At 35.0% G+C, this 21,323-nt stretch overlaps 1 protein-coding gene across 1 annotated transcript in view; it reads left to right on the forward strand.

Annotated features, from left to right (window-relative positions):
- FMN2 (formin 2) overlaps nt 1-21,323 on the forward strand; it is a 145,468-nt gene that overhangs the window by 94,217 nt on the left and 29,928 nt on the right. The window contains exons 16-17 of the mRNA XM_030447789.1: nt 5,105-5,197; nt 19,169-19,220. Of these exons, the coding sequence (XP_030303649.1) occupies nt 5,105-5,197; nt 19,169-19,220 (145 nt within the window). The remainder of the gene's footprint in view (nt 1-5,104; nt 5,198-19,168; nt 19,221-21,323) is intronic.

Consider the following 21,323-nt stretch of genomic DNA (forward strand, 5'->3'; position numbering starts at 1 on the left):
TGCCTCATCAAAAACTTTCTGGTTTAGATACTTTGAAGTGTCTGTGTTTCTGTTAATCTCTATCAACAGTTTTGATATGAATAGGATATTTCACAATTAAGAAATAGATATTTTCTTATATGATCCATATTTTGATTAAATATACCTTCAGTCTTTTCTAATAAAATGCCAAATATCTCAGGATAATTATTAACAAAATAGTATATTTGTGGGTCAATCCTACAAGAGTTATCTGTACAGTCTACCTTTACAAAAGCAACTGTTGTTCTAACCAAACTAAATCTTTACTTTTGCCCACTCATTGACAGCTGTGCATCCAAAAATTCTTGCTGTTGTTCAGCTGTCTCTGAAAGGGTTAATTGCTGCAGCTATGCAGCATGCAGACTCCTAAACCTAAACCAGATGTAAACTAAAGCCAGGCTTTCAGTCAATCTGTGAGTCATATTTTACTGTCCTTAAAACTCCAAACAAGGAGCTGTCTATGGAAGCCCTTGAAGACTCAGCAGATCTCAGTGTAAGTCTTTACAATATCAAAGAAATAAATATAAAAGAAAATTAAGAGTTCTTTCTGTACCTGTGGCCAAGCTCATCAGAGTTGGCCTTTTGATGAGGCCAGTTTTGTTTCCTTTTGGTAAAGTCTAAGCTTTCTTTTAAAGTGACAGGTTGGAGCTGCAAGGAATCCAGAAAGCACTGAGGAAGTTGTGAAAACACTGGTTATAGTGTCATGGACTTCTCAGGCAATTAGGACACAGGCACATCTCCTCTAGGAGTCTGAGTACTCAGAATCTCTGAAAATTAAGGACATAATTTCAAAACTTCCTTAAAAACTTAAATCCCAAGTCTATCAAATGCAACTTGTGCTCTCAAACATGTTAAACAGTCTTGAAAATTCACCTAAATGTGATAGGACTTCTATAGGTAAGTATGTGGTTTCAGAAGTGATTAATCAAAAGAGCCTAATGGATCTGTTAATTACTCATTCAAGATAATTCACAGTTCTGCTTACTCTCTCGTTGGGTTTTTTGGTGGCTTGATTTTGCTTTTAATGTTTTGAGGGTGCTGAAAGAAAAATCATGCTGCTCATTACTATCCTGACCAAAGGCAATCTGCTGAGCCTGAGAACCAGCTGATCATCTACTCACACATTTTTCTTCAAAAAGTCATATTTTAGGAATAGAAGAGATTTGTGCTTCTGAGGGCTAAAATTCAGCATTCCACAAAATTAGCTGGAAAATATGCACTAAAGAAAATATTCTGAGTCTTGAAAACACGTTTTTTTCCTCCTTTTTAAAAACTGCAACTATTTTTGATAGTGAGACTGGGTCACTTAACAATATTGCATACTGCAAGTGGTAGTGCAACGCACAGAATGTCACCTGAGGCTTTTCCCTTTCTATACAGATGTGTTGCAATCAGTGTTGACTATCCTGAAACTTTATGCAGTTTTATTATATTCACGTTAATGATAAAAAAATATTAACATGAGCAAAGTAACAAGTAGCTTGAAAAATTAATTGTATTTTAACATGGAAATAGAGCATGAAATGAGATTATTTAGATACTGGATAGAGCTGGATTTGGAGTTTTCCATCTCGATCAACTGTTTTTTTGAACACAGATTTCCACATCAATCTTTAGATCAGAAGAATTTGAGAGATCTGTGTATGTATCTGCCAAAAGCTTCCTGTTTGAGCTGCATGAAATTTAGATCCTCCTACAGGAATCCATTTGGGTTCCTTCTCTGAAAAGCCACATACAGTCCTCTGTGCAGCACATGATGTTAACAAAAAGATAAAATTAAATGCCCTATTGGTCTTTTCCATTGTTGAGATCCTATTTCTATGTTAAATTTGATTTAGAGGGTTGGAAAAGAGGTGTGTCTGCTCAGCCAACTTCTGCTTAAAATTTGAGATCTTTCAAACACCAATGAATGAGGAGTGGATATTTGAAACTACAGGGAACTTAAACCTTAACCTTGCTGTAAAGCAATACAAAGAATTTATCTATCTTTATTTATGTTTGGGCAATACTATGCTGTAAGAGAAACTTCTACCTAGAGTGCTTCACTTGTGTCAAAACTCTCATTTTGACAAAACTCTCATTTGTGGTACCTTGAATAAATTTCCACTCTTTCATTATAAGAAAATTTCAAATCTGATTAAAGTGAACTGAGTTTAGTAATCCATTTGTATAAGTTTTTCAATATTGTACACATCTCCCAAGATGAGAGAATAACTGAACCTGTGAGAATAGGGATTGAGAACAGAGCAAGTTTTAAATTTGTTTAAAGAGAGACAAGCTTTTGTTTCAGCAAAACTTTTACAAACTTTTCACAGCAGATCCTCTTTGCCAACCTATTCCTTTGATACCTGGGATTTTATCTGTGCTGTTTGATGGAGAGAAATATGTTTGAGTATGAAGCTAGGGAAAAAAATATACGATAGACTGCTAGTATTCTCTCTTTAATTGTTTTTTTGTTTCTCCTCCACGTTGCTTTGAAGCTATTAAATACTGACAAACATTTATTCAGTGTCCTACTCTTTCAATTGGGCAGAAGCACTGACAACTGTCTTGTGTTCCTTTCATTTGATCAACATTTTTATTTCTTTACTTACACTGAATAATAACAGCATCTCATCCAAATAGCAGGGGTTTATAGTAACAGTACATGATAAACAAGTGCTAAATCCAACAGGTTGTGAAGGGAGTCTTGGTGTTCTGGTCTTGGTGTTCTGTAGAGCTGAGAAACTTTGGAAGAGTTTACAGGCCTGGTCATTCTTTAATGAAGAAGGAAAGCAGTGATGTTTAAGCATCATAATACTGATATTACTATGGTAATAATGACAGCATTTGTCCTTATTTTAAAGGTTGGATGCCACATGTGATATCTTAGTTTCTATAAAGCAAGAGAAGGATATTTTTCCATGTGGTTTATTTTTGGATTTGAAATGATTTAGACATCGTTTGCAATCCAGAAATAGGGTAAAAAGTGGACCTGAACTGTTACTCATCTGAACATCACTGATGTCTTTTAACATGAAGAGGGAGAAAACAAACAAATGGTCTCCCCCAAAAATCAGAGAAAAAAAGTTATGGTTAATTGCACTCCCTTTCCCCCACCCAACATACACTCATAAATAAATCAACCATGGTAGAACTTCCAGAACTTGAATAGTTAAAGACTTTTCATTCTGACAATATTACATTTTTTTTTCCATAGCAAGTGGAAAATAAAAGATAGTATGTCCCTGCATTTTCTTATGGACTTTGAAAAGGGACTGCTTCAGGCTGCTGGCATGGGTATAGGCTGAGATTTTTGGTGGGTATATCAGCATAAGATCTATATTTCTCTCATATTAGCTGAGAGATCAGGAGTTCATCATGAGTTGCAGACTTTAATTCAATAATTTAATGTTGCACTTCTGTGAGGAATATGTAATCCATATTCTGGAAAAGGGTATAGAAATATGGTAATATTAAATATTTAGGTAGGTTCTATAGCATCTTTAGTCTCTGCCATTTGCTTCTTAATAGGAGAAAAGAATAATAGAAATTTTATTTTCTCTATATTTGAGCAACCTGGTCTAGAGGGAGGTGTCTCTGTGCATGAAGAGGGGTTGAAACTAGATTATCTTTAAGGTCCCTTCCAGCCCCAAACTTTCTGTGATTTTACATCTGTCCCTGTCAGATTGTCTCCCTTTGCAGACCAGTATATAGCTTCATTGGTTTTTTGTCTGTCATACACTGTAGGAAGTGTCATGGTCATTTGGATCCCCTCTGATATTTCATGTGTCCTTACCAGCAGACATTGGGAGGGAGGGGGTCAGATGGGCATTTTTTTTTTGTGGCCGGGAGTGTGTGTGTGGGGGTGTTGGTTTGTTTGTTGTTTGTTTGTTTTTTTAAAAAATATGTTTTCATAAGCAGGTTTACCTTTTAAATTAAATGTATTACTGTTAATTTCTCCCCTAAAATCTACAGGTATTTATTTTGATTTTTGTTTTAATCTTAAAATACAATAATTTCAGGAAGAAACACATTTTTTTCTCACCCTGGCTTTACTTTGCTTGTGTGGAGTTGCCAGTTCAAGTCAATCTTCTTTTCTGTATATGTACATTTTAAAAACTAGTGTCTCTAATTGTCTTTAATATCTTCACAATTATGAGAAAAAATGATTAAATTAATGATCCATGAGATCTAAATCTTCATTCTCCAAAGATCTGTGAGTAGGTACAGATGTTCTTTTTTCTTCTTTTTATTTTTTCTTTTCTTTTTTTTTTTTTTTTCCCTTTTTTATTTCTTTCTTTAAAACAAAACAAAAACCCATGTGAAAGTTTGAAGGCAGAATCAAGGAGGATTTATTTCTGTTGAATTATGGGAACCTATCACAGCCTAAAGAGATTTCTCCTAGAATAGAAATCAGGAAGCCCTATGGTACCACCAGTGAAGAATCTGTGTCAGGGCTGCTACAGGCTCCAGCTTCTCCTTCATGGTCTCTAGTGAAGTAAGAACCAAACTCTCCTTCTCCAAGGTTTCTTCATCAGTTTGAAACCATGATAAACTATATTCTTATTTTTTTTTCACTTCAATCATTTTGTGCTATTACTTTTGACCAATGCAAGGGACTTCTCTATGTGGTTTTAACAGGTATCAAGCCCTCATCTGGCATTACTCACTGAAATAAGGTGCTTCCTACTATTTGGTTTGCAGATTCTGTATCTGAACATTGTTTTAATCCAAGAACTGTCACCTGGGGCCAGGCACATCAAGACAAATTGGGATCTGAGTTCATAATTTTGTTCCCATAGATTTCAACCCCTTAAATTTGTCTTTCTCCTTTAAAGCAACTGAATACTTTTATTAATTTTTGCTATTACTTTGTTATCATTTAAAGTAACACACTGGCCACGAATTATTTGCATATTTTGGCCAAAAAATTGGTGTTCCTGAGTATATTACCACAGTGTTTGTACTTTAAGTAGTGAGTTTGAGGCACATATTCCAACAGTTTAATTAGCTATGTATTAATTAAAGTGTGTCTATTATTACAGCATGTAGATCCATACCATGATGTGTCATCCTAAACTAATCTGTTATTTCATTTCAGCATGTGAGACAGAAGCAGCAAAAGTTTATCAGCTCTCACTAGAAGAGCACCTCCAGCCTTTCAAAGACAGCATGGAGCAATTCATTAGTCAAGGTAAATAATGAAACGTCACTTAACCTTTTCATGACATTTCAAAGGAAAGTTATGAGAACAATGTTTATACATTGTGGGAAAGGGACTGTTTATTTTGGCATCATAGAAAGATGTGGATTAGTTTAATCAGATGCCACACAGTTCTAAAAGATTTGCAAAATGATTCTGTTGTACTGTAGGTGATTCACTCTCTCTTGCATGACAGCAAAGACATATGCTATTGGCTGGAGTGTCTGATCATCTGATAACTTCAACATTCCAGTAGAAAACAATTTTACAACCTTTGTTCCTTTCAAAAGTGATTGAATCAGGATCTAAATCATTAGCTTCTTTCCGAAGAGATAATTCCTTGTATGCCATGGAGGAAGCATTGCAAAAGTAGTTAAAAGTTTTTCAGATATAAGGCAAATCCACGTGAAATACTTGAATTAGAGGAAAACACAACAAAAGAAAATATGTTAGAACTAAGATTGACTTGCATCTTGAGTGCTAGAAGGAAAACATTTTAAAAATGAATAGACTACTTTCAATGGTTTATTAGACCCTTTTTTTGCAAGACTGTAGGAGATATGGATAACTTTAATTTTTATCTATCAGTACATCAGAGCATCTCTTCAAATATAGCTCTTGAAGAGTATACCCTGTAATGACCAACTGACTTTTTTTATACAAGTTATAATTCAATGCATTGGGTTAATACTGCCCTGAGGAGTACTCCAATATAATTTTAATTTTATCGACCCTTTGCTGCTGCTTCTGCTTTGAAAAGTCACTTTCTAGCACTGATTCTGTGTTAATGCAGTATAATAATATTAATAATAATAACGGTCAGAAATTTGTTAGCATAGAGCTGTGTTAATGAGCTATCATGTAGAAATAATTATAAGCTGAAGATGGACTATATATGAGACCAGTCAGGTAAGTATTTATCACTTCTTGATTAAAATATCCAACATAACCTACCTGAGAGTCTTAAGTAATAGAGTACATATGTTCCTGTATATACTAGTCCATGCTATAGAACTCTCAATTAGAGTGAAAAAAAAAAATAAATGAGAAAACTCACCGTTTTTAACCATAAAATGTGAGCTTGTTTTCTAAGACAAATTTTTATTAGCCAAACCTGTCAAAGAGGAGGGTATTGTTTCCAGCAATAGTAGGTATGAACTGCTTTAAAACTGCCTTCTGATTATGTGCGTGACAATACAAGTTACATTAGTGGCATGATTAAGCATGTAGCAAGTGTTTTGCATTAGGTTTATGTTATTATTTATATATATAGATAGGGGACAATCAAATCACAAGTTGGTCTGAAAGAGATCACTAATGCTATTCTGTAAATCATGCCATATGTTTGCATACTAACCTTAATAACAGAGTAGGAAATCAAACAGGAGGATTATATTTCATCAGATGTGTATCTTTCAAATTTTTTTCACTTCTTTTAGAAGTAACTGAATCTATACTTCACTTACTTTATGATTTCTGACTATAACTTCCACAGCATAATTATGTATAATCTATATAGTAATCTGTTCTGGTTTTGCAAGGATATGTGATTCCCTTTCCTGATTTATATATGTATGTATATTAGGAAAGCAAGGAAAAAGAGAGAAAAAAAGCTAAATAATGCATCTCACCCATTAAGAGGGAACACATTTGCTGTGTTCCCATGTTAACAGCTGATGTTGTTGTGTGGATGATACAAGGAGAAATCTATAATGCCAATACAAATATCTTTGTCACATTTTAATGAAAATAATTGCATTTTGGACTATGAACACAGTGGACTGTGACTAAGCCATTTATTTATTTCTTTAAAACCGTAAGGCATGTTTTGCAGAATTCTGTCCCAGTGTAAGAAAGACAAAGGTTAACATATTAGGAAAAAAAGAATCCCTGGTTAAGTTCCAAAAATAAAGTAATTTTAAATACCTTTCATTATGAAATCCTTTGTTTTTACTTCATGGGATTGAATTCAGACTTGAAAGAGGCCATGTTTAAAGCAGGATTTCTCTTTCCTGTTCAGTGTTTGACAGGCTTTTGATCTAGATATTTTTTCTAAGGGCTTTTGTTGTTTATGTAGACATAATCGATGAGTCTTTTCAGCTAGACTGCACACATGATCATTTAGAAAAACAGAGGGACAATTCTTGGCACCTTTTGGGGATTTGTGTTTATATAACATATGTTCTGGGCAAAGAAAAATCAAACTTTAAGTTTTTATCTTTTCAAGTTCCAGTTTCTCTAAAGTCAGAAAAAGTTTTAACTTCGAATTCAGATGAAAAGCATTTTTCACAGGGTTGAATAATTTGGCATGTTTATATGATGCCTTTGCAGAGTAGATAACTTGTGTGCATAATGGGACCCAAAAGTTCAAAGTAGCTGGTTATTTACAGCATATTCTCTTATACTTGTTGCTAGCAGCCAAAATGGAAAATGGTTTTCCCATAGGCACGAAAACTTGGACATCAAATTAAATACCCTTGGCAAGAGGTTAGAAAGGCACTGCTTTGTTAGAATAGTTACTGTCTGGCACAGCAACATAACTTTGAATTAAGTTATTGTAACAGCCTAGCTGATTGCTGCTATTGATGTGTTAATAAAAGATTTTTTTTTAAATGTAAATCTTTTGTTAGATTCATCAGGGACAAAGAAAAAGTTGTATTTCACTAGCTTAATTGAAAGTAATATTTCACTGCAAAGATAAAGAAGGGGAAGAGGCAAAAATGTGGTCAGAGTTTTAACTTTTTAGATAAAAATTGTAGAAGTATCTATGATTGGGGCTGTTCAGCCTTGCGGACCCAGTCAGTTGGCTAAACACTCAGTATAGTAATTAAGCTATGAAAATTAGTGAAAAGATGCCAGACTTTTTTCTGATGGATTTTAGGGTCGTTTTTAGAACTTTCATTCAACTTAAGATCAAATGACCTGTTCTACCCTCTCTACCCAGGCAAAGGGGATATTTTCAAGCTTGCTTTATACTATGCATTTGATTTCTGAGAATCTGTGTACCTGAAAACCTCCAAGACCTCTCTGTTATACCATTTTTCTGTCTTCTCTTTGGGTCATCATGTTGCAAATCATCAGTCACAAAGTATATATGGTTCTTTCACAAACGAACATTTTTTTTCTGAAATTCTGCATAGGGTTTAAAATGGAAAAAAAAAATCCATAACCAACCAAGAAAAAAGCCAAAAAAAACCCCAACCCAAGACAAGTAAAAAAACAAAAAAATCCATCCAGCAACAAAAAAAACCCCAAACCAAAACCCAAAATAAAAAAAAATCACACACGTAAAAAAAAATTAAACAAACAAAACAAAACAAAACAAAACAAAAAACAAAACCACAAAAAAACACAAACAAAAAAACCCAAAACACCCAAACACTTCAAAAAAGGAGACTGGAGAAAAATTGTCAAAAAATGCAAGACCTGTAAAAACATGTATTGTTCTCCCTGTTATATATCTCTAATATTTTTTTCAAATGTTTCCAGTGTTTGAGAAATGAAAAATATAAGTGTGGAATTCATCAGACCAATTGTATTTTGCAATGAAAAATAATTCAGCCCAAACTGCAGGACTTTAGAATGTACTATTTAGGTTTCCCCAATGTAGAGTATATATTCACTTAAGATTTCTGCCCTTGAATGAGTCTCCACAAGTTATCACAATTTGAATAAGAGAGATTGCAAAGGAAAACACTATTTGAGAACATTGTCTCCTCTCCATAGAGGAGACACTGTATAACACAGCTACTGGTTCAGAAAGCTTCAGAAATCACTTCTTTTCCTTGGAACAGTGGGGAACTACTTAGGACACAAATCATCATGCAATTTGTGGAGGAATTTCATTAGCAGTTAGTAATCATTTTACTTTGTCCCCCCTTTATAGTATAGCCAGCTCATGTTGAAAGAATTGTGTGTGCATGAACCACAAATGAGTCTCAGGCTCCAGGTTTTAACTGTGGTTAACTTAAGAGTGAGAAGCAGTTTTGGGGTGTTTGCTATTGGCACACCAGCCAGGCTGTGCAATCTCCTCAGCTTGATAAGGAAGGAAAAACTTAGGATGGGAGGCAGCAACCATCATTCCTTTGGAAAAACAAGTCTGGTTTGGGAGCTAGGAAGAGGCGTCACCTTGGAATCACATCTTATCTGCTAAGGTTCTATAAATTGTGCAAATATCACAGACTTCAAATCTGAGTAAGTCATCTGGAATCATATTCAGAAGCCAGACTAATATAATTAGGTTTAAACTTTAGAAAAAGCATTGTGCTGTAGGAAATTCAAGGGCTGGAATGCATCGTTTGTAGAGGGAGTAAAAATTTATTTTTCTATTTGGTTTTTTTTTTATTAGTTTGTCTAAAAATACTATTAATAATTCAAATATGATTGTAAAATTGAGAGTAATCAGCCAACCTTTTGTTTCTTCTAGTCTTCTTTTTCAAAATTCTGCATTTCTGCTCATTAGTGGATGCTAGCCCCAGGTTTCATTCCACTAGACCCAAGAATACAGACTCTTCTCCAGACACAAATTCCAGCCACATCCTCATGATCTTGCAGAATAAAGATGCTAAAATTGTTCTCTGGGGTGAGCTGTCTGTAAACATCTCCCTGTTTTGCCAGGAAGAGCATTCAGGAATCCAGTTTCCAAGCCATTAGTAAATGAATGTATAAATCACAAAGTATGTTGTATTTATCACTGTATCCACAACCAGATAGTTGGCTGTGACTTGGTCTTTTAGGTCAAACACCAAAAGGCTGTGCATCATCAAATGATGGACTGTGAATTAGACTAAAGCATCAGGCTGAATCTTGGATGGCTGGGCTCAGTTCCTGGCTCCAGAAGTACTGTAGATGATTGCTAAATGAATGCTGCTAGGGTAACCTTAATTCTGGCATTTTGTTACACAGAATGATTGATTTTGCAGATTCCTTTTTCTTTCAATGTTTCTTTTATAGTTTGATTAATGTAAGGGAGAACATAGCACTGTTTCATAATTTTCCTAAAAATAGTTTGAGAAAATTATGACTAAAAGATTATTAGTAGTATATACAAATATATGTTTTTTGGGTTTCTTTAAATGACCAGAACAATAAGGAGTTGGATATCAGTACATTTATGTAGAGAGACATGTACTTTATATATATGATTATATATCATATATCAAAGAACACGCATTACTAAGATGAAGATTTTGGGGGGTTTTTAGTTTTTTTTCATTTTCAAAGAAATTGTTGGAGGGATATGAAAAATGAGCAGCATAAAGCCACCAGAAAAAAAGATGCAGAAATTCACACTTAAACAATTCGGTACCATGAATGTTTACATTTTTTTGTTAGTATTCTTTCGGTTGGATTATTTTTAAAACTTGTTCTTTGAGTGCTGAAAGTATTTTTTTAATCTTGCACTGACATCTTAATGCTGATAAATAGTTTAACGTCAGTACTGTATAAACTTGTCCCTACCTCAGATGTCAGCACCTCCATTGGTGTGCTTTGCTACACAGTCATGCTAATTCTGACTGTGTTGAATTTGCAGGACTAAATAAGCTTCACTGAATTGTCCTCACCTTGCCCCAAAGTCCAGGAAAGGCCAAACCTGTAGACTGGGTCCTTTAGCCATTTGAGCCTTTGGCACGAGAACCCATTTAATTATTTTTGCAAGCACCAATGCAGTGATTGCAGACAGAACAGGTCTGCTACAATTAAAAAGGTATTTTGGTTATCACTGGGTACCAGACCAATACATGAGTGTCACAGTAGTATGATACAAATTATCCACCCCAAAATAATCTGAATAAATGCAGCAGATTACTGAAATTACCAAAAAAACCCAAAACAAACAACTTTGTGGGTAGCTTGAGAGATAGGGTAGGCAGAAAAAAAAATTCACATTTTAAATCTCTTGTCAAAACCTAAAATGTGTTCAAGTGACATTGATTTTACAACCTGGTTCTTGGGACAGAGAAGGAAAAATAAGAGGAAGACATTAAAGTTTAAGTATCTTACTTAAGTATCAAGCTTAGCTCCTTCATTAGCCCTAATCACTATGGCATGACACCTTCCTCAAGCTCACAGCTGAACAGCCTTCCTTTCAATCAGGCCTGAAATCTCTTGTAGCATCTTTACTGTATCTAATAACATCTATTTAGTCCCAGGTAGAATTTTGGAATCAGTAGAATGGAACATAGGGTCAGAAGCCCGAAGCTGCACATGGAATATGGGGAGTTTGACTTCCATGAATGTGACATAGGATAACATTACAGGGTGTAGTCACTGAATGCACATAACTTTATTTTGGAGTGTTGCATCTGGGTCCTACATCCTCATTCAGCTGACAGCAGATGTCATTTTTTAAAGGGTGGCAAATAACCTATCTTCTTACCAGACTGCTGCTTCCAGTAGATTAGAAAAGTGTGGAGAGATCCAGTCTTGAAACCCAGCAGGTATGAGGGTGAGCATGTATGAGGGAGTTTAGATTTATGCTGAAATTTTTTGTTGTTGTCAATATTTAATATAGTTCTTAATTTGAAAGGTCAGTCTCCTGTTGCAGAGTGTGTTGTTTGAAGTTTAATTTTTTAACTTCAAAGATCACAAGTTTGTTGTTGTTAAGTTTAATTTTTTAACTTTCAACAAAGATCACATAGTCACTTATAATTTAAGCTCTTTTTTTCTGTAGATCTTGGTCATAATCTGTTGGGCTAGTACATAATTTGAGTTGTGTCTGTTTTGTTGAGTTGTTTCTGTTGTGTGATTGTGTAAAGTCATTGGGGAAGTGCAATAATTTGGAATTATTATAAATGTTTTTGTGTTTAACTTATAATAGGTGTTGAAAAAACTTGAACAACATAATTAGGAAAATGTCCAGCACATTAGATGCTCTATTCCCAGTTATCTTCAACAGAGTGGGATCTAAATAAAGTATTTACATATTATTTTTCATGAATGTAAGAAAATCTTAGCAGAAGGAGGATAGAGAAAATGGATATTCTTCATGCTCATAACCTTCTATGAATTTGTTCTGGCAAATACAGAAAGGTGTAAGATTCTTCCCAAAAGAAGCTTTCTTCTCTTGCAAAGCTTCCTTAGTGTGAATGTACCCAATAAGAAACCATCCAAATGTACTTGGATCTTTGTTCAGTGTAAATAGAAATTCTCAAAACTATAGCAACATAACTCTAATGACTCACTGAAAAGGCATTGTGTCTGTCAAAAAAAAAGCAAACCCAACTGGCTCCACTTGAAAGTTACTGGAAAGCACATTCATAGCTAATTATAAACAAATACTAGTTAGCACTTTAAATAAAAAGAAAGGAAAAAAGTGAAAAGATTTAGGACATAGACAAGCAGATGAAAGGATTCTTGTTGCCTTCCATCTGAGATTACTCAGATGCATTCCTGTATTCAATTACCTGGGAAGATGTGATATTCCCTTAAGAGAGATCAGGAGATCAGAAGGGATGGCAGCTTTGTGCATCTTCTTACTCATAGCCCTTTGAAACTGGTTCAGCAGAAATAGCTTAAATTGCAGCAGGGTTTGGGGCCAGACGGGGACTGCAGACAGTAATGGCTGGGTCAAGACCATACCACAAACCAACAACAAAACCTTCTGGTGGAACAAAATCCTTGAAAGGGCATTCAGATGCTGTTTGAGTAGAGCTACAAGGTACTTGGAGTGATTTCTGAATCAGAATTAGAGTCAACTTGTTTTGTGGCTATGCTTATCTAGTGCATTTGCCCATAATTCTTATTAAGTGTTGGCTTTGACTCTGTTTTTCCTCATCAAATTCCTGGTATTATTTTAATTTTAATCTTAATTTTTCATGCTTTTTCTCTCCTTTTTTTGAGGGAGAATTTTTTAGTTTTTTCAAAGCCACGAAGCATGAGCCCTGTCATAATTTGAAAACTAATGATCATCTAACTTTTCTTTACAGCCTTCCCCAAAACCAATTTCCTTTTTGATAGATTCTGTCTAAACTGGCTGTTAAACTATTCCCAGTGCCTCTCATGTCCCCAGCCACATTGGTCTTATTAAATAAAACATGTAAAGAAAACAAACAACAACAAAATAAAAATTTTGAAGCAAAACATATTCAGAAGTTTAAAGGGGGAGAAGAAAGGTTTTTCTCAAGAGCCTTCTACTGATCCTGGTGTCTTTGGTATTCTGTCTTTTGCTATTTGCTCGTTCAAGGTATTTCAAAACAGTGCTGAATAGTATGCCAATTGCCAAATAAAATAGGTGTATTATTTTGATGTTTTCTGGGGGCACTTAAAAGTACATGTACTACCACGAAGAATGGAGGAATTCTCTTAGGAGCTCTGGCAGAGGTCCTGTAAAGTTAGACCTTAATAATATGAGTTTAACTGGATGCCCTGGCTTGTGGCCATTGTTCACCCAGCATTTTCTCTCTGTCTTCATCTTCTTTCTGGCCCAGTCACATGAGACCCACGGAGGGAATCCCAGTCATCTCTGTCAGGTACCTTGAGTCCTCAGAGGTGACTGAAGCTGGGTCAGCAGTGACAGAGGAGCAGCCTGACTTTCTGTATACTTTTTAAGAAAGCCTATCCCTCATTTAGGTTTCTAGTTTTGTTTTTTGGTGGTGGTTTTTTTGCTTTGGTTTTGGTTTGGGTTTTTTTGTTTTGGTTTGGGTTTTTTTTGTTGGGTTTTTTTTTGGAGTTTGTGGCTCTGGCAGAAGAGCTCTTTGGTATGTTTCCCAGCTACTGTTCACCCAGAATAAGTGTGACCTCTTTAAAGATCCTGATAGATCTACAGCAAGGGTTTGTAAAAGTGTTGGAAGTTGTTGTCCTTTATTCAGTTAAAAAGATTTCTAAAAATTCCACTGCTTTTCAGTATTATGTATACATATAGCACAGGGGCAGAATTGTCCCCCTTTATGGCAGTTGTTGAAAGTCTTTGAGCCCTACCAGTTTTTAGGTCAAAATATTTCTTAAGATTTTGGAATCCCCTGGGAACAATGATAAAGAGTGAAATGTTCACTTTGAAAAAAATAATTGCAACATTTGATGCTAGGGACAACAAATGTTGTATGCAATATCAATCCATAAAGAAAATAGTCTGTAAATAGAGTATATACTAATGTATTTTTAAAATCAGATTTAATCTAGAAGGTGTAATATTGAAATAATACTATAATTTGGAAATTTTATTGAAGTGAAAGTGAGAAAATACTGGTCAATGTTCTTAGTTCATAGAGTGCATCATGATTCATGCAGAGGTTGTAGCATAATAGGCCCAAAATACCACTTGTTATTTAGGTCAGAGAGGATAATTTGTCATCAAAAAATGTCTTTTAGGTTCTTACCTTTGAATTCCTCTTCATTTAGTTAAGTTTTCTAGGCTTCTAAAATTGAAAAAAAAAAAAAAAAAAGCCTGTGTATACTTCTCACATTTAATTTTGTGAGATGCTTCAGATTTCCATTAATGAGTAGGTCACTTTAGTACAGCTATTCGTATAGATGCCTTTGCAGAAGTCTATACATTATCTTTGCAGGCCTCTTATCTAAAAGAATTGGAAGAGCAAACACATGGAACAACGGTGTGTATCGTTCTGGAATGTGGGTATAAACTGATAAGGACAGAGCTTTTGTGAATTAAGTTAATTAGACTTCTTTTGTGAAACTTTGTTGAGCTCATTTTGAACTGCCTGAAATGAAGATTTATGCCACAATTATAAAACATCATGTGGTAAATGCCAGATGGTATAAAAAATGATAAATAGAATATCTGATGTGAGTAAATTTTGAAGAAATGTGTGTACTCTGGAGTTAAAAGAATTGATTGAAGAGTCTTGGATATAGTACAGTACTTGTGCTTAGTAAAGAATGATGTAGGAAGGATGGAATGTACTTGAATTTTGACCAAATACCTAAAGTATTTAGGAAGTATAGGCCTTTCTCTAGATGGAGACTATATTTAAATAATATTAACTTATCTTAATGGAAAAAAAAACACAGGCAAACAGTGGAGCATCATCCCACAAGAAGGCATCAAAGCAGCTTTTTCAAAAAATAGTGAAAAGAGAACTAACTCAGCATATGTTGTAAATAGTAGAATAACAGATAGTAGGCACCTTTCTCCAGGAGAGGTCACTTTTACTCTACATTGTTCTTTTTTTTTTTATATGGCAATGTTTTTCACTATGACCTGAGGTTATTTTTCAACTATAGCCTTTTAAGTAGATTTTTACAGAATATATATGCTTACAGGATTATAAGAGCTGCATGAAAAGCTCTAAAATATGTTGAGTATATGTAGGTAGAGATAGAAGCCTGAATTTTACCTCTACTTATTGCCACATTACATGAAATACAGGGACTGGTATCTCCTGGTGTGATACAGTCTTACAAAGATTTGGTACAGTGGTTTTGGAGGTGGTTTGGTAAGTTAGTGTCAAGGGTCAAGAAAACTACAGAAAAGATGATGTGTCAATAAAATATAGAATGCTTTCATTTGGGAAAGACAAGTGACACAAGAGGGGGATCTCCTACATCTATCAGCAAAGCCTGCAAGCAGTTGCTCCTATGGTAAACCGACAGGTTCTGAATATATAGAAGTGTGGTTACTGAAGGACTGCAACCCTTGTTCTAATATTTTTGAAAGAAAATCAATAAGACTTTCTCAAATAGTTTTGCTTCATGAGGAAAGAGATGGAGAAAAATTTTCGTGGCAGAATAGAACACTCTGATGTGCTCTGCTGCCACAGCATCTCTGGAAGTGACCAATTTTCCTGACTCAGCCATTGCCCTGGTAGGATCACTGTGGTAGAGGTTTTCTTCTTTTTACTTCATTTGTTGGAGAAGTTATCTTTTGTAAAAGAAAACACATTTTCCTCCCAAGACTGTTCTGAGATGGACACCTCTCAGCTGGTACTTAGCACTTCATTGCTGCAGGCTGCCAAGAAGGAAGAATTCCAAACTGATGCCTTTCAGACACCCTCTTTACAGTTGTGATGAACTGCTTTGGAGGGAAAAGTGACAGTAGAGATTCATTATACTAAATTAAATGGTAAAGTCTAATGGAATCTGGGATACTTCAACTGAAACTTTCATAACTCCAAGGGTTTTTTTGCTCTCAAACAGGAAAAATCAATTGGAAGCAGTTAACCAACGCTGCTACTAGTACAGAGCAAAACACCAAGGAGCACTAATTAATGGCCAGTTGTAAGAATCTGCAGCTGCTTCAACATCTAAATAGTAATTATTATTTCGGTGTATCCAGGTCATAGCAAGGCTTCTGTTTTTTTGATAACAGGAGGCTTTCTTTGCTTGATGGTTAAATCTGACTGTACCTTTCTGGATAGGCTTGGTTCACCGTTTTCAGACACTTACAGTTACTATTTTCTTCTCTCACTGGTGCCACCTGTCGACTTGTGGAAGCAGATTTGCTTTCATACTGGTTTTGAACTTTTTATGTCTAGAAAAATAAGAAAACAAATGGCTGCAAGTCAGATTTACACTTGAATAATCCCCTTTTGCAAAAGGTTTAGAAGTGGCATCATGTACTTGGAACAGACTAAAAGGGAATTTTGTTTGAGAGGAAATTTTTTCCCTGCAAGCCTGTTAAGTGCCAAGACATGATCTGATGCAGGATGAAATCTATCTCTGGGTATAGCAGCTGCCTTATGCATATGTATTTATTACTTCTTTTAAAAGATACCATCACATACACTTGCATCATTCAAGAATTCTTGGGATTCTTTTCATAGTGCAATACCCATTCTCTATGAAATGATTTAAAAGTACAGATACCTGAGGGTTCGTTCCTTGTTTTTCTTATGATTTGTTTTTTCTGCCTTTGTGGGCCACAGTAACTTTCCTTTTTAGTTGAAACAAAACTTGCTTCAGAAGGGGGACATTCTGACATGCTTTGATAAGCCATGTATAATATGTGGTACTTGCATTCTTTCAGAAAATAAATTGTGGAATATTTGTTCTGTTGTTGGTAGATTAATAATTTTTTGTAAGCATACAGAGAACAGTTGAAATAAGGAAGAGAAAAACCAAAACTTAGACTAGGATGACATCAATGATGTATGACATCAATCCTGGAAATTCTAGAAAGAGCTGTATCTTAGGAAAATGATCTTTGTACTGAAAGACTGTCCTAGGCTGGGACATGCCTCTGTTTCCAAGCATTGCTTAACTGAGAGGAGTCCAAATTACATTTTTCAGTAACAGAATTATTTACGTTAGAATATATATCTGCAGGTACTTAACGAAAGTGTCAATTCAGAGTTAGATGTTGGATTTCCCTTCAGCCAGGGAATTTGAGTGTAGTCCCTTCTCTTTTTCACCTTATGATTTTACAAATCGTGACTTGACTTTTAGAATTTAAGTGTAAAATAAAAAAAAAATTCTGTCAAAGCTGCCTAAAGCTGCCTAAAACAAGGCAAAACTTTAAAGAAAAACTGCTTGTCAGCTCAGATTCACTGAACACTGGGGCCCAGGTTCACTCAAAAGGGCTGTAAGCCTCCACAAACCTTTTGAAAAATCTGGGCTGAATTTTTGTTCAGTATTTAAACCTGTAATCAGGCAGGCTTCACATGCTCTTGAATTTTCTTAATCAAATTTACCCAGCTTTCCCTCAAGTTTTCTGGGGTTTTCTGGGATTATTTTCACTTTCAGCAACACAATGATAGAACTGGAGTCTTCAAGTAGTGGTAACTAAATCCAGTGTTTGATGCTGCAAACACTCAGGTACTGCTCTCCCTGCCCAGCAGCCTAGGTTACTAGTAATAAAAAGTATTTTCAATATCACGTAAAGCTCTGATCCTTGTTCTGACTGGGGAAATGATAGAAAACTACATTTGTATATCTTTGCTAGAGATTTCACTTGTCTGTATCAGTGTATGTTTGTAAAGTGCTGTTGACTGAAACATTCTGAAAGCAAACAGTGGTTATCTTTGTTCCCTAATAATTCCCTGATAATTCTATTTCTTATTTTTGCCAAATTTAAAATCAGGATTTCCTTTTTCAAAGACAGTGTGTCTACAATGTAAAAAGACTATTTTAATGAATTGTTAGTATAGAGCTATTTAGGGAAAGTGGGATGAAAAACGGATTAAAGGTTCATTTTTAGTTTTGCAGATTTCTGTATATTCTGTACCACTGGCATTTGTTTCCAGGGAGGCTCAGAGCCTTTTAATGTCCCCAAACCTAGTGGCTCTTTGGAATCCTAAACATGATCAGGCCAATTAGCAGTCTAGCAGTCTGAAAAGGGGAATCAAGATCTGAACTAAAAAACTTTAGACTAAAGTGAGCAGATCTTAAATGGGATTTAAGTTGTGGTACCTGAATGTCTATATAGGTATAAATCTCACCTAAGCAAACCTTCACAGAAGAGTTTGTACCATCCCTTTGCACATTGCTGATGCTGAAGTTAAAATGCAAGTTCTTGCAGATGTTGTGTATCAGAATACATATCTAAGTTTGGTGAAATGGGTACAAAACAAAAATATGAGAGAACACATGAAAAACAAATAATTTTTTCCCAAATGTGTGGCAATGACAGTTTCATATTTTTTATTTCCTTCATGTGATCACCAAGTGCTAACTTCCTTCATATCAAGTCATGGTTTTAGTAGGGGGCTCCTACAGTACTTCAGTGATGGGTGTGCAGGGAGAGGGAGGAGAGAGGTTTTTGTGCAGCTATCAAACAACTTTTAGAACAGCTCTGAAGCTGAATCCTTCCTGCTCTTTACTCAACTTTTCCTCCTCTCAGCAGACCAACTGCCATGTTTTGAAGAAATATCAAAACCAGTGTAGTTTTGCCTGTGTGGAGTTTTTTTAGTTTTATTGTGGGATATTTTTTTTCAGAGTTGATGTTCATAGCTGTACCCTCAGATGATTTCTATACATTTTATACATTACACATTTATAATGAACATTATCTTGAAGCAACATATTTATGTTTCCCCTGGTAGCTAATTCTTTGGTTGTATTTTACAGCTAAAATAGACCAAGAAAATGAAGAGAAGTCACTGACAGAAGCACATAAAAGGTGAGAAACAGAAGTTAGTATAAACTTTTCTTCATAAGTGTAAAATTCTTTTAAAAATGTGTTTTGATAGAAATTGCTGTATTGGTAGCCAGAATTATTGTATTTTTGAATAGTGAAAGAAATGCACACAGAGAACCAAGTAACATTTACTTGTTTATATTCAATTTTAATTTTACAGAAAAAAAGAAAAAATATAGATACATAGTCTACCTTTAGTGAAATACTGCGTGAGTCCTGCCTTTTAGAAAATATATGTACCTTATGTAAAAATAAATTCAGAATATGCCATCTGTACTGAGAGAAAACTGTTCGTACTACATCAGAATCATGGTGATTTGACAGATGCGTAGCATTCCCCAGACAACTATTATTCATTAGGTATAATTTCCTGTGCTTAAAAATGTCTGTTTTAAAAGAAAGAATTGAAATCTGGTTTTTTTTATGCACTAATGATATGTATAATTAAACGTGACTTCCTTCGTAGAATCGCTAATAGATCTTCAAATAAGGAGGGGTTTTTTGTGGTAAAAAGCAAAATACCTCATTAATTTTGTTACAAATGTCTGCAACTGAGAGTTTTCAAAATTGGATCTTCATTGCATTGCACAACTTGTGGTTTCTTCTGATTTTTTGGCAGTGTTCTCCAGAAGCAGTGTTTAAAAGCAGAAGAGCAAAATATGACACACACCATTTATACTTCAGATTTAGTGGAGCTGACAGTCTGCATTTATTTTCCTTTCAGTAAAAACAGACTCTTCTTTTTTTGCTAGCTACAACTTCAACTGAATATATGCTAATGAATATATTCCTTATGCATTCCCAGAGCTGGGAATCTCTCAAAAGGATGCCAGTAAAATATACCACTATAAAAGGTTCTTTCTATAGTTTGTTAGCCATTCTATGGCCCTGATGCCCAAATTTGCTACTTAAATGCCACAGTGCAGGTGACACTTGGGCCATGTACTAAAGATAGCACCTGAAAAGGAAGGCAAGGGAAGGTTGGATGTTCCTCTGCCATAAGAAGCTCCCTCCTTACTTGTAAGGTCCTTGAGTGATACATTGGTGATGTAGGATCATGATGGAAAAAAAAATGGAACAAAGGGAGTATTACTTTGGCATGGTATCAGATTTCTTGCTCAAGTGTATGAAAGATATTCTTGACATGTCTTAGGTTTGTTTAGCTGCTGAGTTACATTTTTATCCTTAAAAATCTCCTTCGCAATAAAACTCTGAGAGAAGAAGCTGCTGTTAGGAGAAGAGATTTTTGTGATCCCGGACTGGTCTTTTAAGGAAACTGTTTCTTCCATGGAAAATGGATATAGACTACATGCCCAAAGCTGACAGGTATCTAAGGAGAAGAGGAATCTGCAATCTGTTCAGAAATCTTGACTTATCACTGTCTTCTTGTGTCTAATTCCCTCTCCATTCTTATTTTTTTCCCCTCACTACACTGAAACCATGGTAAAAAAAAAAAATCTTCCTGTGGGTGTATCCAGCATCCACAGGATGGGGGAAGAAAGTGAACTTTTCCCTGATTTCTCATTCAGTTCGATCTGCTCTTTCTGACTTCTCTTAATACTTTCTTCTCCCTCTATGCTGAGTGAAGCAGCTTCTTTTACAGAAACTTCTTTTTAGATTTACAAAAAAGAAAATTCTGTTAAATTTTTCCTCTTTACTTTGAATATCTGGCAAGGAAAACATATGCAAAAAACCTTTAGTGAAACATATGAGGAACTATGATAGAACAGCATTAGGGCAAAGTTATTTTTTTAGTATTTTTTACTAAGCTAGGTTTCTCTTTCTTCCCTCTTGCTACTGAAATTCTTAATCAGATTAGTGGTATTTGTTAAAATTTTTAACACAGCTTCATGGTATATTTTTAGTATTATGTATATTTATTTCACGAAGATCTTAAATTGAGCTTAGAAATACAATGCTTGGGATTTGTTTGGGTTTTTTTTTGGCCAGGGAATGGATGAAAAAAAAAAAGATGAGAGCTTAAAAGAACTAAATAAAAGGTTAGTTACATTTGGCTAATCATAGGTAGAACAGCAATGCATAGGATAGCGAGGCAACCAAGTTGTGCAAGGAAAAGTGATGGAT

The sequence above is a fragment of the Calypte anna genome, chromosome 3 (assembly GCF_003957555.1).
Source record: "Calypte anna isolate BGI_N300 chromosome 3, bCalAnn1_v1.p, whole genome shotgun sequence".
NCBI classification, from domain to species: Eukaryota; Metazoa; Chordata; class Aves; order Apodiformes; family Trochilidae; genus Calypte; species Calypte anna.